Source organism: Peromyscus leucopus, chromosome 5, assembly GCF_004664715.2.
Source record: "Peromyscus leucopus breed LL Stock chromosome 5, UCI_PerLeu_2.1, whole genome shotgun sequence".
In the NCBI taxonomy this organism is placed as follows: Eukaryota; Metazoa; Chordata; class Mammalia; order Rodentia; family Cricetidae; genus Peromyscus; species Peromyscus leucopus.
Window position 1 is genome coordinate 115041701 of NC_051067.1, and position 15335 is coordinate 115057035.

At 36.4% G+C, this 15335-nt stretch overlaps 1 protein-coding gene across 2 annotated transcripts in view; it reads left to right on the top strand.

The window, feature by feature from the left end:
• The window catches only part of Cntnap4 (contactin associated protein family member 4), a 282335-nt gene that overhangs the window by 248474 nt on the left and 18526 nt on the right, over positions 1-15335 (top strand). For both annotated transcript variants that reach the window (XM_028892756.2, XM_028892757.2), the window contains 4 exons: positions 3543-3782; positions 5687-5911; positions 7559-7692; positions 8510-8597. In XM_028892756.2, coding sequence (XP_028748589.1) covers positions 3543-3782; positions 5687-5911; positions 7559-7692; positions 8510-8597 — 687 coding nt within the window. The remainder of the gene's footprint in view (positions 1-3542; positions 3783-5686; positions 5912-7558; positions 7693-8509; positions 8598-15335) is intronic.

Sequence of the window (15335 nt, forward strand, 5' to 3'; positions counted from 1 at the left end):
TATATACCCTGTGGTTTTATGTAATGTAACATGAAGAAATTAAAATACACCAAAGATGCAGCTCTAACTCCTCCAAAAGGTTCCCGTGCCAAGGGTGATTTGGCATAAATGGTAGGTTGCCCTATCCTGTTAAGAAAAAATCTAAAGTCAAGTAAGAATGCCAGAGAAATCACGGGCAAAGAGATCAAATTTCAGGTGCTCACTGGGTAAAGTAAGCAAAAAGGTATGCCAGGAAGGTATAAAGCCAAGGTGAGTAGCAACTTGATGTGGAAAGGATGGAAATGTCCTGACAATACAGGCAGAAGAGAAACTTTGAGAAAGACAGAAGATTGTTCAGATGTAGGAGAAATTAAACACAAAGGAATTAAAAATTAAACAGGTTGTTAGCTGTTCTAAAATTCTGCATGAAATCAACTCCTTCATTGCCATACCCAGAAAGAATGCCTAGGGGTTTGTCAAAGTTCTTTTAATAGCATAAATAATAGCTAAGGAACTCTAGGTTCAACAAATAAATATAGTATATGAGAGAGAAAGAGGTAAGGAGAGAGAGAGAGAGAGAGAGAGAGAGAGAGAGAGAGAGAGAGAGAGAGAGAGAGAACAAAATGGCTTTTCCCCTTTTCCTATTCTATGTACAGTCTACCTATAATATGGTGCCACTCACACTTAGGGAGAGTTTTCTTTCTTAGTTTCTACTTTCTAGAAGCATCCTCCCAAACACACCCTGAGGTACTCTGCATTTCAATTCAATGGACTTGATAATATTGAAAACTGAAGGTTGGAAGGTGTTGGGTTCTACATTATACCCTACTCCCTCTGAATTGACAGATAACAAATGTGTCCCATATCATCTGAAGCACTTTGTATCCTTCACTGAAGAGGCACATGTGATACAAAATGAAGTTTGAATGTATATATTTAAATTTTGGATAAAGCAATTTGGATAGAGGTCATTGCATCTCTCAATATGAGTTCTAAGTAGTGTGAATGCTCTTGAAGCTAAAAATCCGTATCAATTCACTCTTCATCGTCTCTCATCAACAAACTATTTTGAATTTATTAAGATATGCTCATTGATTTTTGGCCCTCATTCTTTATCTCAGATACTTAAACATCTCCATGGGGGAAAAATCTGGCTCTCCTCAACTCTGGAGGAGTTTCCATCTCCCATTCAGACATTATGTGATTAATTGAGTGAATGAATGGGTGGACACAGTAGTTACCGGTTATTGCATAGTTGTGATGTGTCAGACATTTTTTCTATGTGCTGTATAGCAGTGACTGAAGTAGCCTGTCTGATATGTATTCAGATAAAGGGATACTTACAGAGTAAATTGGCACAATGCAAAGCTCCATAGATGATAAAGACCTAGATAGTAGGGATTTTTTGGCTTTTTAAAAAATCTGCACTAAATAATATTGTATCTCTGAGAACAGTGAGTCTATGGGTTACAGTTAGATCTAGAGTTAGCTATGTGATTTAGAAGAACATGAAATTAATTTCTCTAGGAGATGCTGATTGTCATTCCTTCAGCAGTTGCTAGTTGCCTCCAGTACTTTGTCTAGGGGTAGGACCCCATGAGAGTTCCCCATTCCATGTTAGCATGTCTATTGATAATGCCAATGTCCAGGTCTCATTTGGACAGCCATCTTGAGGTATCATGGGTGCAGCTTCCCTGTGGTTTCTAAGAAACACAATCTCACAGACTACCTTGTCCTATGACTCTGACAATCTCTCACTCCTCCCTTTTCTGTGATGTTACTTGCACCTAAGGTGTAAGAGTCATATTTTAAATTTATACATTCAGACTGGTGTAGCAGGAATCTTAAAAGTTCTTATTAATAAAATCAAACCTGAGGCAAGTTATTGGGGTCCATGCTGGTAGATCAGAGAGACAGAATAAGCCATAGCTATCTCACCTCGCCGGATCCTCATCTGGTCTTGTTTCCTCAGACTGGAAGCTTCTGTGTCCTCATCCCAATGGCTCTCAGCTGAACTGCTGCTGGAAAGCCTGAAGCTTAACCAGTCACATGCTTAACCAGCCAAATGCTTCTAGTTTCTGGTCCTCACGCCTTATATACATTTATGCTTTCTACCATCACTCCCTAGGATTAAAGCCTTGCTTCCTGGGATTAAAGGTGTGAGTCACCATGCCTGGCTGTTTCTAATGTGGCCTTGAACTCACAGGGATCCAGAGGGATTTCTATCTCTGGAATGCTAGGATTAAAGGTGTGAGTGCCACCATTTCCTAGCCTTTGTATCTAGTGGCTGTCTGTTCTCTGACCCCAGATAAATTTATTAGAGTAAACAATATTTTGGGGAACACAATACCACCACAGACTGGGCTCCACACAATCTGTTGATCTCTGCATTATGACATGTGGTTTTCTGTAATGTTGTCCATTTGGTATAGAGAAGCTTTTTTGAGGTGGGGTGAGAACCACACTTCTCTGTAGGTATAAATTTAAGTTTTATAATGCAGTTAGGAATTAGGAATTATGGAGGCCTAGTAAAGTGATGGTAGTATGTTCTCTTTTAAGATTCACAACCTTATTAACCCTGTTAGCTAGAGAGTTATTGGTTACAAGAAAGATGAATACCACTATTGCATCACTGTTTGTTCATTAATGTATTTTCCAAGTTATGTTAAGATTAGTCCCAAGTACAAAATAATGAATATTAGATCAACTTTTAAGAAAATGTAAAATGTACTAAAAAATACAAGAAAAGGCTGGGCGGTGGTGGCTCATGCCTTTAATCCCAGCACTCAGGAGGCAGAGCCAGGCAGATCTCTGTGAGTTCAAGGCTAGCCTGGTTTACACAGCAAGATCCAGGACAGTCACCAAAACTACACAGAGAAATCCTGTCTCAAAAAAACCAAAAAAGTACAAGAAAAGTAATAAAATAATACTCAATAATTAACTTTTGGTGTATTAGTAAGGATTCCTTAGGAATACTTGTCAAATTAAAACAATTAGACTAATTGATAGTCAAGTTTTAAAATATATTTATACTTACCCATGAATATATGTGTGTATGTACATATGTAAAAAAAAGTGTATACACACACAACACATATAATTTTTAAAAAGAAAGAAAACAACCCATCAAAACAAAAAGCCAAGGTACACAACCATGACAATATACATTGTTATTTGGAATGAAGATGGAGCATGTTCCTAATTTTGTTCTCTGAAATAAAGAGATGAGGAAAGATGGCTTCCCTAAGCTTAATTAATCATTTTCAGAAAACAAGTGTGTAGGGTTAGGCACGGCTCAGCGACAGAGAACTTTTCTGGCATTCATAAGGACCTAGGTTTGGTCCCCAGAAGAAAAAAGAAAAAGAAGCAAATCAAAGTTTAGAGAATAGAATTTATGATGTATCTCTCTGAGAGCCAGTGTTCATTAACAGTCTTGCTTTTCGATTTTCTAACATTAGATCACAGGTTTTCCTCTTCTTCATTGGGTCCTGGCTTTGTTTGGTCTTTAAGTCCTGAATAAAACATGAAGGAGCATGTTTGCATTTCCAGTATTTTCCTTGTAGGTGGGACCGCCACCCGGCAGAGGGGCTTCTTAGGATGCATCAGGTCTCTTCAGTTGAATGGGATGGCCCTGGATCTGGAAGAAAGAGCCACAGTGACCCCTGGGGTTCAACCAGGTTGCAGAGGACACTGTGGTAGCTATGGAAAGTTATGCCGCCATGGAGGCAAGTGCAGGGAAAAGCCCAGTGGCTTCTTCTGTGATTGCTCTTCCTCTGCCTATGCAGGACCATTCTGCTCCAAAGGTAGGTGTGACCACCTGAGACTTTGTCCCCGAGAATAAGACACCTGACATGGTTGGTTTTTTGTTTGATGTGTGTGTGTGTGTGTGTGTGTGTGTGTGTGTGTGTGTGTGTAGCTGTTTGAAACAAAAGTCTCTACATTTAAAATATTCTTTTGAAAAGTGGTTATTGTATGCCAATCGTATTTTAATCCTTGGGCCTTTGACTCAGTTCTGGAAATAGTCACATTGTCTATTGCTAAATAGTCACAAATAGAAGCCTTTAGGTGTCTTCAATGTTAGCTATCAATCTACTTTTACTTTGTCTACTATTAATGTGTTTAAAAACAGGGCTGTCAACAAGATGCCCTATGGAGCAGTTCTTGGTTTTAAAAACCATTCCAGGGTGTATTGTTGTTTTTGGTGAGCATGTTCAGCAATGCAAAGAACTACAGAAAATTAATGTATTTATTTTTTTCATTAAAAAATACTTTCTACCAAATATTGATGTATAAGGAAATAGTGACACTCTTGATATTTAGTGTGTGGTAGAATGAATAACTGTTAGAGAATTAAAACTGTGGTGTATTTATTTGGTGGCTTCTCTTATTCACCAATCTATGCCACAGAACAGGAAATGAGCAGAGTAGAGTGGTAGCTGTTTTGGGTGGCCTTCTCTGAATATACAGACACATATTATACTCTCATACTTTTTCATAGAAGAAAACCGACATCCAATTAATTTAAATTCATTGACTTTGTTGAAGTATCTCTGGGCTTCTTAATCTTTTCTTGAGGGAAGCTAAAAAAAAATTGGCTCCAAATCAAAGCAACTTTGCAAATAAAGCACTGTGGGCTAGTTAATGAAAACCTGGCAAAACTACACTTTTGGGGTCATCCCCTTTTATCAGGAATAAACTGTGATTTCAAAATCAACCACAGTAATAACCACATGCCACTGGTAACATTTTAGGAGACATTTTTGGTCTAAAGTGAGAATTTAAGCCCTTCTTCTTGAGGTTGACTTTCCTTCATTTTCTAATTGAAATTTCCAGTTCTTTCTAAATGTAATCAGGAATGCTCTGCTACATGCATACATTATACTGTGTGTGAAAGTTATATTATAAATAATACAATTAATGCATTAAGAATCCCTAAAATGAGATGAGTATCAAAATCTTGCTTTATGACCCAGTAAGCATCATTTATAAGACCTATCAGCAACCAGATGCTTATAGTAGCAAAGAGAATGAAGTTCAAGGATTCAAAACTTATTTCTCCACTGACCTCTTCCATACACATATATTTGCCTACATATGTGTTTAAATTTGAGATATTAATCTCCTATAGGTAAAACATTATACTTGTTAAATTATTTCAAAGGGCTGCACAATTCATTTTGTTGATCTCTGCTAAGCATATATGCCCCTCTCACATTAATGCTAGACTTCATTTTCTTTATGAAGAAGACAACAAATGTGAAAAGCAGTTAATATAAAATAAAGGCATTTCTGTTTGTTGATGCTGAAATGGGGAAAAAAAACCTCATTATTCCATTTTTCCTATTATAAGAGGATACGTGCATCCTAGCTACAAAATAATAGATGGTTGCTAGAATTTAAATAAGAAAGTGATGTTTAGGGAGGTACAAGACAAGAAGCTTGGATTATGTGTGAACTCAGATAAGAGAGCACTAATCTTGCAATTGTAAAGCCAGACTAAAGAATTAATGATATGTCATTCTAACATAAAGGCATTTTACAAGCCATTATGAAATTTCTATTCTTTCTCTGTGTTATCTTAGCCTGGGACTATTTCTTCCAGCTGTGTACTTCATTTTTACATTAAGCATTAAGATATCAATTAATGTAACTTAAACAAGATCCCTGTATGTAAAAATTTTAACATACAGTCTGCATATCATTTCAGAGATTTCTGCATATTTTGGATCTGGGTCTTCTGTGATTTACAATTTTCAAGAAAATTATTCTTTAAGTAAAAACTCCAGCTTCCACCCAGCTTCATTTCATGGTGATATGAAGCTGAGCAGAGAAATGATCAAATTTAGCTTCCGGACGACACGGGCACCAAGCTTGCTACTGTATATGAGTTCCTTTTATAAAGAATACCTCTCAGTTATCATTGCCAGAAACGGTGAGTGTGTTTTAGATGAGCGAGAAGACTGAATTAGAATACTGAGGCAGTGAAACATGGCTTCTCCTGGGGTGCTTGCTTCTAAACGAGAGTCAGGGAGGGAAATTGAGTATGCCTAGCTTTTATCTTCCTTTTGATCTTGAGTATGATCTTATAGATTAATCCAAAAGGATCATTTAAGTCCTTATGATGGTTTTATATCTTTATAATTATGGTAATTTTATATCAGCTATGTGAATTTTTGGTTTGTTGCTATAAAATATTGTTTTATATGTTTTTATTATTTTTAATTATTTGTGTGTGGATGTGTGTATGTGTGCTTCTATGTACACAAGTGCAAGTGTGCTTGGTGGTGGCCAGAATCATTGCATTTAATTCCCTGGAGCTTGAGTGGAGTTACAGGAGGTAGTGAGCTGCCTGACCTGGGTGCTGGGAATAGAATGGAGGTCCTCTGCATGAGCAGTGTTCCTGCTTAACTGATGAGCCATCCCTCCAGACACTTATATTTTTTTCCAGTAGCTCTTAAGTAGTTTATATGAATATTGGTACAGCTTTAGTGTTCTACTTTAAAATCAAATGTCTCCTTGTGTGTAACACATATTTTCTTATAATCAAAGCTAAAATGTATTTAAGGAGTGTCAGTGGACCAGTATTATGCATTAAAATGTTCAGGAGATGACCTGTTGGTTCTAACAGACAATAATGTAGTCCTAAGAACTGCTTCTGTATTTGTTCAGGGTTTTGGTATGTGGGTTCTGAAATATGTTTGCTGCAGAAACCTTGTCACTGGAAAATGCTTACTACTGTTTTTTTCTGTCTTGTGTATGGATGAAAGATGCATATTTTAGAAATAAATTCTCCAGGTGAGAAAAATAAACTGGCAAACAAATATGCAACTGTGTCGGCTCACTTAAATCAAATGGCCCAAGGGCACTGATTACTACAATAAGAATAATTTTGTTTCATGTGTGCCTTCCATGTCTGCTTGGAGCTTGAAGTTTATCTGTACATTGAGGATTTTTCTCATTCTTTTTCTGTTAATTCAGGAGGAGTTCTGTGAAACAAATTAATTGAAATCTCTGCAGGCAATTGGATACTATTAATTTGAATAATAAATTTGGCTAAAAGTAATTCATTTCACTTTAATTTCATTCTAAAGTTTGTATACTTGGTCCCTTGGAAATGAGTCTCATTTTGTGTAAAACTACATTTGCTCAAAGTTTCATCCCTCAATTGTCTTTCTGGGTGTGAGATGGATATTTAAAATAATATGAGGTTATATTAATATAATGTTGTTGCAGTATCACATGATGCATGGCATTGCATAAATACTTGCATTTTCATTTTTCATTAAATGAGAATGGTGTTATTATTAACACATCATAATTTCAGAGTTGACTTTTAGGGTTGAAATTAAAGATTTTCAGGAGTCAGTTCATGAGCAATATGTCTGCTCTTGATTTAGAATATACTGTAATTTCACTTAGGAACTGACTTTTAGAACTTAGCTTAGGAGATGCACCCAAAGGAGTGTCGGTGAATCTTTTTCTAGGAGTGAATATATTAAAAACTTAAAAGGATTCAGACATTTCATAAGTTGTTTTAAAATGGAATTTTTCCTAAAAATGTAAACTTTTTCTACTTTAGGAAGTTTGCAGATAAGGTACAAGCTAAATAAGTATCAAGAGCCAGATGTTTTCAGCTTTGACTCTAAGAGCATGGCAGATGGGCAGCTTCATCATGTAAAGATTGACAGAGAAGAAGGAATGCTCTTTGTGGAGGTAAGAGAGATTCTCCAGAGGTCACACACACCACACCCAGGCATGGGGCACCTAGAGCAGAAACATAATCCTGAATCACATTAGTAAAGACATCTTCCAGTGGTCTTCCATAGATACAATTAGGCTGTAGATAAAGTCATCAAATGTAGTCTGGTGTTTTTCCCCTCTATTTTTGTTTTTTTTTAACAATATTATTAATATCTGATGCTTAAAATGCCAAGCTCTGCTTGGTTTCATTTTGCTCAGAAAGGAAATGATGTCTAGTTTCTCAGAGACCTACTGGTAGGCCCATCAGTCCTCTTCGGAAACCCACTTACTTTAGATGGGTATAAATGCAGCAATCATTCTACAACAGAAAATAATGGCTGAAATATCAGAATAAGTTTGAAGAAAGGATGTGATTCAGGGAAAAATTGAATTATTCACCTTAGCAGCTTCTGCAGAAAACCACTAATGTTTCAGCTCTACATAGAAGAAAATTTCTTAGCTGCATGACTCCAGTGAAAATCCCAAGCTAAGAAAAGGTATTGAGATAAAAAAAATAACAAATGTCTTTTTGTTGGTTTTACCAATTTTGGGTTTCTTATGCAGCGGAGATAGGTAAAGTACTAAAGGGAAAAGATGGAAAAATGAATGGGTGTCTGAGCAGAGATTAAAAACCATCAGATGTTGAGTAGCTAAGTTTTGAAATTTCACTTTCTTAAACTATTATAGAACCATAATAACAATTGCCTGTGGTTTTTCTTTCCTTCATCTCATTTTTTGCCACAAAACAACGGTCATTTGGATGGCTATATTTTGTGTAATGGTTTTGTAGATTGATGAGAATACAAGGAGACAAACCTACCTGTCATCAGGCACAGAATTCAGTGCAGTCAAATCTCTGGTACTGGGCAGAATGCTAGGTAAGTAAAAGAAAGAATCCTCTCCCTAGTCATAATATATAAACAAGAATCAGAACACACACACACACACACACACACACACACACACACACACACACACCTCATTATGTCAAAAGGAATATCTTGCCTTTAGTTGTGAAGCAATCAATAATAGAAGTAACTATGAGTAGTGGTTTCCTGTGAAGGAACAAGCATCCTCCTTTGATAGGATGCCCACACTGATCTTCGTCATGTGTTAATCATCATAATTGCGCTGGATAGTCAACTTGACACAAGCTAAAAATCATCTGAGGGGAGAGAACCTTAATTAAGAAAATGTCTCCCTAAGATCAAGTAGTTGGCAAGTCTATAGGGCATTTTGTTAATTAGTGATCATTGGTGGAGGGTCTAGCCCACTGTGGGTGGTGCCATGCGTGGGCTAATGATCCTAGGTTTTATAAAAAAAAAAGCAAACTGAGCAAGTTTTGAGGAGCAAGCCAGTAAACAGCACCCATCCATGGCCTCTGTATCAGCACCTGCCTCCAGATTCCTGCCTTGCTTGGGTTCCTGTCTGGACTGCTTTTGATGATGAATTGTTATATGGAACTGTGAGTAAAATAAGCTCTTTCCTGCCCAAGTTGCTTTTTGTTGTGGTGTTTCACCAAAGCAATAGTAACCCTAACTAAGATAATGATGAGGAATGATAGAAATGGCAATGTATATATCTATCAGCTACTATTGTGAATATCACATGTCCCCATAGGCTCATGTGTTTGTACATTTGATCTCTAGCTAGTGGTATTATAACAACTTTTGGAATGTGGAGCCTTGAAAGAAGATGTGCATAATTGGGGGTAGATTTGAGGCTTTTTAGTTCAACTCCACTTTGGTTCACTCTTCCTCCTGTTCTGCCAAGATATGAGCAAGTTAGGTGTCCTGGGTGAATGCATACTCCAGCCACCATAGAGCTTCCTGCCAACACATCTTCTGTTCATGGTTGTTTGTAGTCCACAAATTATAAGCCAAGACTTCCTCTCTTATATTGCTTCTTGCCAAATATCTGATCATAACAACAAAGAAGGTAATGAGTTTGTTTGGAAAATATAGAGACCTTCACCTAATGGTGAAACTGGAGTGAGGTCTGGAGAATATGAGAGGTGAAGGTAATTCCAGTTTGGGAACATGTCTATGGCTGTGCTTTTTGTCATGTATCAGCTGTTGTGTAATGTATTTACTGACACTCTTGCTTAGACACAACTAGGTGTCTTATAATTCCTTTTCCTTTTCCTTAGTGCTTATAGTAACAGCATTAAAATAGATACATGCAATCTCCAATAAAACATCATAACACACATGGACTTACCAACAAGGATTAAAACGAAACCTGAGAAGTCAAAAGATACTTTATTTTCAGTTATAAATAAACAACTAGGTTTCAGTATGTCATATTATTTTTATAGAGGGGAGTTTCTTATTGTCTAGTTTTCATTCTGATCTGATATTTGGTAGCAACCTATAACATTTTGTCCAATGAAATATTTTATTTTTTGACCTTGTAAGTTGTTTGTACCTGGATTAATCATTCCTTATGTTCCCTGTACATCATCTTAAAATCCTGAGAATGTTTGATTAAACCCATGGGTGAATGATCAAAATATTGGCCCTGGAGAAGGTTAATAGCTAAGTTTATAAATATTTATAGGCTTTCAGGTAGTGTGATGAGCACCAAAATTATGTCCTCCTCTTCTCCCAGCAGCAGAAATATCCTGAATCTCAATGGCCATTAAAAAATATATGCATCCACAACCCAGCTTAGTTATTTGGAAACATAACCAAAAAATTCTAAGTGAGTCTCACAGTGTTAATTATATATATATAATGGTACATATAATGTGTGTATACAATTATACTATATATCTGACTATTTAAGATTGATATATTATTTTCTCTAAGGGACATGCAAAGTCCAACATATTGGACATAAGATGATGATTCTACTTTATTTCGTAGCTTTAAGATGTACTCAGATCCTAGACTAGATGTGTATTTATTAGACAAAACAATATGCACTTTGAAGCTATGCATGTAAATACTAGTTTTATACTAAATAAAACTTAAGTACTTAAAATAATGAGTAGGTAAGTGTGGTGGCATACAATATGATAATGACACTTGGGAAACTGAGGCAGAAGGATCATAAGTTGGCAGCTGGTCTGGTATGCATAGCAAAAGCCTGTCTCAAAAAAAAAAAAAAAACTGAACAAGGATGACACCAGCGGGCATGTGAGAGTGGACAGTGAGCTACAGGCAACTGAGGAAAGCTGGGAGTGGGAGAAGTGGTCTTTCCCAGGGAAAGCACACCAACTGATTATTGAATGCCAAATAGTCAGCCCTGAAAACACACACACAAGTAACATGACATGGAGTGAGTACATTGTATTTAAGAATATATATATTAAGAATATATATATATATATATATATATATATATATATATTAAGTTTTTCTGTGTTAACTGTAAGTCTGTACTAGCTTAACAGTGATGTGGTGTGTGTGTGTGTGTGTGTGTGTGTGCATATACATATATGCATGCAATAGCAATTAATGAAAAAAGTCATGAATTTGAAGGAGAGTGAGAAGGGGCATATGGGAGGGTTTGGAGGGAGGAAAGGAAAGGGAAAAATGTTGTAACTATGTCATAACCTCAAAAAATTTTCAAATTTAATAAAAAGCTAACAGGACAATTTCTATGCCCACTCTGGAAATTAGTACAGATAAGAAGGAATGTGAGAATTTCCTAAGATGTCCTCATCAGGCTTTAAGTACAATGTCTTTCATAACACATCACTGTTAAGCTAGTACAGACTTACAGTTAACACAGAAAAACTTAATAGTCTGGCTTAACTAAGGGCATTATTCTTTGAGCCAATATTGTCGGTTTTATTATTTTTCACCATCCAGATTTAGAGACATATTTAAATTCATCAAGCTATTAAGATACTGAAATATTTACTAACAATCTTTAAATGCAGTGAGAAAGACTAATTTATATGTTAAAACTTTTCAACTTAAGAGTAAACAAAATCATGTGAAATCTGTCTCCAAGATCAAAACACTACCTGGTATTCTTGCAGATACAACTTACAAAACATTGGACATTGTGCAGCACAATTCCCATTAACCACTCCTTCCATTTCTTTGGCCTTCCAAAATTAATGTGAATTATGAATTCTTTTTCAATAAACTCTTTCCAATGGGGGGGGTCAAAAAGAAGAGAAAAACAAAACACTAGTTAGGTTCTCAGGTCAAAACAGAATACATTTTTCCAAGTTGACATTGAGAAATCTCTATGCCTACTTCAGGGAAATGTTTCTATCATTTTAGTCAGGTGGAGAGGTGAGTGTGTTGGCCTCCGTGAATTGGTGATTTAGGTTGTTGTTCAGAAGGTGTTGTTCAGATCATTTCTTTTCATAACAACAGTGTTTTATTCCACTTACAAAACGGCATCGCATAGGAAGCCGAAGGGAATTTGAGAAAGAGTGGAATCCTGTCATTTGCGGCCAAACAGATAGAGCTGGAGGTCATTATATTAAAGGAAGTTAGCCAGACACAGAAAGGCAGATGCTGTAGGTCAACCCTTGCGTGAGGATGCTCAAAAGAGTCAACCTGAATGCAAAATAAAGATTACTAGAGGTTGGGAAGGGTGAAGAAAGGAGAGATGCTAAAATGCAGCAAGATGGAAGGGGAAGTTCAGTGTTCTACAGCACAGTGGGATGTCTACAGTTCACAATAACCTACTATTTATTCCATGAAGAACCGGAAGAGAGGAGCTCAGAGGCTCCCAGTGTAAAGAAATGATAATAAAATGGAAATGCTAGACCCTTGATTTGAACAAAACTTACTGCACCCACGTATTGAAACATCACACCAAACTCTATAAATATGTAAATGAGACAGGTTAATAAAAATTTATTTTTAACTTCAATTTTAAATAAATTTTATTTTAAATAAAATTGAAGTTAAAAATACATCTTTATTATAAGGATAGCTCACCAACTGTAAATAGCAGCCACAACAAAACCATAGCAACAATACAGCCCAAGCTGATTTTGCTGCGTTGGCTGATTTCTTCTCTGACCCTGAGCCATGGGCCATATGGATGGGGAGGAATGAAAGCCTCCAGGATGAAAAATCCACAATGAAAAATCCAGGATGAGGCACAGGGGGCAGTATCAGGTGGTGGAGCCCCACCCTGACCTTCAGACAGTCTGGTGAAAACCTCTTGGTTGATTATCAGACTCAGAGAATTCCTTCACTAAGCTTACGTGCATATAGGTAACATTATTTATAGAACTAAACATCTGCATCTGATAGCATAAAAGTGTGCCCATGTTTCAGACTGTATTATTATTAGACTATATTCTGACAATGAGAGGAAGCATGGGCCAATATCACATTCTTGATATCAAGACGATAGATAAGAAGGTTTTATGCATGATATATCACAAACAATGGTATAAAATAATAAAAAATAATCAAATGAATAAAACAGCTCCCAATCTCAAGTGCTCTTATGTCTATCAGGTTATGAGAAGAGGCATATATGTAAGATGCATAACATATGTGATTACAATTCTAAGTAATGGACAATATTGACATCATATTTTGCTTTCAAATTTAATGCCAGGGTTTCTGATAAAATATTATTGACAGTAGAAATATGTTAAATATATTATAAAATAATTAGGCCATTGAGATGCATCCTGTGAGGGGTATTGTCTTAACAAAATTATGGAATGACATTTCTTTCCCTTTTCAGATGAATGTAGAAGACATATGGAATTAATGATGTTGCTAATGTTTTTACTCAAATTGCACATTATTCAAATGTGTATCATTCATGTTGAAAACTTATGATTAAAATCCAAACTGAGCAATGAACTTCATAATCTAAATCAATTCATTCTCCCCGAAGTATAAGTGATAATTTATTTAGAATGTACCTAAGGTATGGATCTAGATGGAGGACTAATCATTTGTAATTCAAAGGCAATTAATAACTTCTAGTCAAACTTTGTGTGGCATATGAATTCATTATAAAATGTTACAGAGTATATTAGTACATTCTAGTGTAATATATTAAGTTATCACAAAATAGATTGACAAAGTGGTTGAATAATGAAGATATTGATTTTCCAGAGTGTTGCTCGCTTTTAAAGTTATGTGTTGTGTTAGTATAGGCCTTTTGAAAAATAGTTGGCAACAAAAGAGTAAACACTAGGAAATTTTTATTCAGGGAACGCTGTGAGAGAAAACACAGAGGGAAGGCAGCTGGCTGAGTTAGGAAGCTATCTTTACATTTGGAGAGGCTGGGGTTGAAATAGAGGTCGGTTATACCACTGTACAATCTAAGAAAGATACACCAAAGTCTTCTGGGAACTTCTGAATCAAATCAGAGGAATTGCATTATTGTGAAGAATTTGAATTCCTGTTATTTCCAGTCCTTGGCCAACAGTCCAGGAGAAGCATCACATGGTAGTGAGCATGAGGTAGACTGAAAAGCCTGGCAGTTGGGGACCTCTAGCGAAATATCCCCAAGGCACATGTTCAAAGGGCTGCATTTATCAAATATGCTTTCAGTCTTGTTAGCCCATTTGTCTCATTGATTCATTGTTTCGTTTAACACATGTTTTGTGATTATCTGACATGTATCTGGAGCCGTGCTGATGAGGCAACCGTCACATATGTCCTTTTAGAGCCTGTAGATAGGAAGTTACAGTAACTGCAGAATGTTCTTGTGTATTTAATTGAAGAAAATGTACCCTAGTAGTGCTCTACATCAAATGGGCCCATTTCCTGCCAAATTAAAATATATTAAATGCTTATTAAAAATTGATTCTGCAGATTTCTTGTAAGAGGCAGCATATAAAATTGACCAGTGTTTTTTTTTCTAGTTTGTCTACAATTTTAACCTAAAACTTAAACTATGAGAATTTACTGCTTTGACAGATAAAAGCACAGAAATACAGAAATTACTGTTATTTTCTTGGGTTTCTTTAATATTCTTTTAAAATTAGGAAGAAATGATAATTTTGGAATACTGTCATTTTTAAATATTACTAGCAGATGTTGAGCAAAGTAGGAAAACTTTAGAAAATTGTATCTAACTGTGCCAGGAATGGTCTGGTTACCCTTTCTTTTTTAATTAATTAATTATTTCCCAGCCTGATCAGTTTCCCCTCCCCTCCCTCTTCTCCTCCTAGTCCCTCCACCAACCTCCCCTCTTCCCCCACATCCACTTCTCCTCCTTTCTATTCAGAAAAGTGCAGTCCTTCCATGTATATCAGCCAGCCATGGTATATCAAGTTGCATAAGACCAGGCACCTTCTCTCCTATTAAGGTTGTGCAAGGCAACCCAGCAGGAGGAAAGGGTCCCAAAAGCAGATAACAGAGTCAGAAACAGCCCTGCCTCCCACCATTAAGAGCTTCACAAGAAGACCAAGCTACACAACTGTAATATGTATAGAGGGTCTAGCTCAGTCCCAGGCGAGCTCTCTGGATAGCGGTTCAATCTCTTTAACAGAGTACCTGAAAGCTCTAGAACAAAAGGAAGCAAACACACCCAAGAGGAGTAGAAAGGCAGGAAATCGATGAAGGCTGAAGTCAATAAAATAGAAACAAAGAGAACAATACAATGAATCAATGAAACAAAGAGTTGGTTTTTGGAGAAAATCAACAAGACAGACAAACCCTTGTCCA